Source organism: Mus caroli, chromosome 1 (assembly GCF_900094665.2).
Source record: "Mus caroli chromosome 1, CAROLI_EIJ_v1.1, whole genome shotgun sequence".
NCBI classification, from domain to species: domain Eukaryota; kingdom Metazoa; phylum Chordata; class Mammalia; order Rodentia; family Muridae; genus Mus; species Mus caroli.
The window spans coordinates 89,551,985-89,554,681 of NC_034570.1; the positions used below are offsets into that span (position 1 = coordinate 89,551,985).

The 2,697-nt window shown below is 34.3% G+C and overlaps 1 protein-coding gene across 1 annotated transcript in view; it reads right to left on the bottom strand.

Moving 5' to 3' along the window:
- Positions 1-1,059: 1,059 nt before the first annotated feature.
- Slco6a1 (solute carrier organic anion transporter family member 6A1) overlaps positions 1,060-2,697 on the bottom strand; it is a 71,349-nt gene continuing 69,711 nt past the window's right edge. The window contains exon 13 of the mRNA XM_021161990.1: positions 1,060-1,202. Coding sequence (XP_021017649.1) covers positions 1,090-1,202 — 113 coding nt within the window. The 3' untranslated portion in view covers positions 1,060-1,089. The remainder of the gene's footprint in view (positions 1,203-2,697) is intronic.

Consider the following 2,697-nt stretch of genomic DNA (forward strand, 5'->3'; position numbering starts at 1 on the left):
TATATATAATATATGAGTGCTCTATCTGCTTGTAGACCTGTATGCCAGAACACAGCATCAGATCACATTACAGATGATTGTTGCTGGAAACTGAAGTCAGGACCTATGCAAGAGCACCTCATTCTCTTAATTACCACACTTCTCTTGTTATAGATTTATTTTGTGTGTGTGTGTGTGTGTGTGTGTGTGTGTATGTGCGGTGCCCATTTTCCAATTAAATCAGCGTGTTTGTTTTGTTTATTTGTTTGTGAAAACAGAGTTTGTAACTCTGGTTGTCTAGAACTTAGTCTGTAGATCAACCTGGTCTTGAATTCAAAGATTTATTCACTCTGCCTCACAAATGTTGAGATTAAAGACATGCACCGTAACCCAGAATTATTTTTGTTACCTTGCTATGTTTATTCCTTGATTTTACATTCTATACAGGTCAAGTGAGTAAAAAGTTTAAATATATATATCTCAGAAAATATCTAATAAAAATGTAGGAATAAAAAAATTGGACACGGAAAATCCTGATATATATATATATGTATATATATATTAGATATTTTCTTTATTTACATTTCAAATGCTATCCGAAAGTCCCCTATACCCCCTGCCCTGCTCTCCTACCCACCTACTCCCACTTCTTGGCCCTGGCTTTCCCCTGTACTGGGGCATATAACGTTGGCAAGGGGCCTCTCTTCCCAATGATGGCCGACTAGGTCATCTTTTGCTACATATGCAGCTAGAGACACGAGCTCTGAGGGTACTGGTTAGTTCATATTGTTGTTCCACCTATAGGGTTGCAGACCCCTTCAGCTCCTTGGGTGCTTTCTCTAGCTTCTCCATTGGGGGCCCTGTGTTCCATCCTATAGATGACTGTGAGCATCCACTTTTTTAAAAGAAAAATTACTAAATATTCAAATATCTTAAGCAATCTTAAAAAGAGATCATGTTTTTATGCATCAGGTTAATTGTAGTATTACATAAAGCATATTTTAAAACTATATCACCATTATTATCTTGAAAGTTATTGATACAATATTCCATTGACAAAGGTAAAATTAAAATTCTTACCAAGGAAGAAATCAGTTAATAATTATTTTTTTATTTTTTGTCTCTTTTTCTTTTCTTTGCATTCTTACTTCCAACTCTGGAAACATTATATTTACAAAATGCCAAGAGAGTAAACAAGGTTGTGGCCAATTTGCAAAAAATACCTGTGTTAAAAAAGGAATAATGTAAGTCTGTTTTTAACCAAAGTTTTTTTAAAAGAATGCATGTACCTGAAGAAAAGATAGTTTATTTCTCAAAGTATTAATTTCCCAATTACAAAATGAAATTATTATAGAGTAGTATAAAATTAATATTTTCAATGCTTACAAAACGTTTCATATTAATCAGATAGCCTCCAAAGAGTAATGTTTTTTAATTCATTTACTGTATTAATTTAAAGATACATAAATGCATTTTATGTTCCAAATTTATCATCAATAGAAACTGAAACGTTCTTCAAGCTTTAAGCAGCTCTAGTGTTTAAAATATTGATCATTTTCCACACATAAAACGTTAATTTATAGAAAATTGCTTTTGTAGATTTTTGAAAATTAAAATTCATTACATAAGAATAATAATTAAACTTCACGAGTAATAAACCCTATTAGAGTCAAAATGTTCACGAGTAATAAACCCCATTAGAGTCAAAAAATACCAGCTATCCAATACAGCTACAACACAAGACAAGTAAAGTTAGTGAATCTTTTCCATTTATTAAATATTTCATATATCTCAAAGAATAATATCTCAATAATATACCTGTAATATTACAATGAAAATTATAGGTAGTGAATAACTATAGTGTTCTTTTGTAAACACAGAGTTTGAAAAAATAACTGAGAATTGATGAAAAACTACATCCTGTAGTGCTTCCAAGAAGAATGTGGTGGTAGTAAGAGACATATCTGACAAGAAGAGAAAAATTCAGACAGCTCATTAACATCTTCAACATTTAAATAAATAACATCCAGAGAGAGGAAAGAGGAACCTAGTGGTGGCACTGAGTCCTCTTTGAATACATTTTCCAAAGCACATGGAAGCAAGAGGAAGAAAAGGACACTTTCATCAAGAAGAATCAGGACAGAACAGAGCATTCTGCTGTAGTCTTACTAAGACTGACCTGAAATGATTGCATAGAACAGAGAGTGCAAAGAAATACCAAGAGATGTGCTTAATTTTGTGCTTAATTGGTGCAGAATTTCAAACAACAAAACAGTAATGATATGCTGTGGGCAGCACTGGCTGTTCTTATTGAGAATTTCAGTAGAACAGAAGGAATGGGAATGGAAAGACTTGGTAAGTTTATAGCCGGGTCAGGAAAGAGCAAAACCACATGTTTGGAAGAGCAAAACCTAAATGTGGCCCAGTGAGGACTTGCTAATGAGATAGTGTGACTAAACCTGAGTGGACAGTTGTGCATCAGAACAATCAGCTAAGGCCTAGAGTGACTGAGCTCCATCACTCAGAATGAATGGCCTTGCTGCTCAGGGGAACTCTTTCTCCCTGATTTCTTTTCTTTTGTTCTTTCTTTTACTTTTTTTTTTACCTCTCTCCTCTCTCTCTCTCTCTCTCTCTCTCTCTCTCTCTCTCTCTCTCTCTCTCACTATGTCTGTCCTGCTATGTCTAGCTCCCTCTCTGTCTCTCATTCTCTGTCTCTCT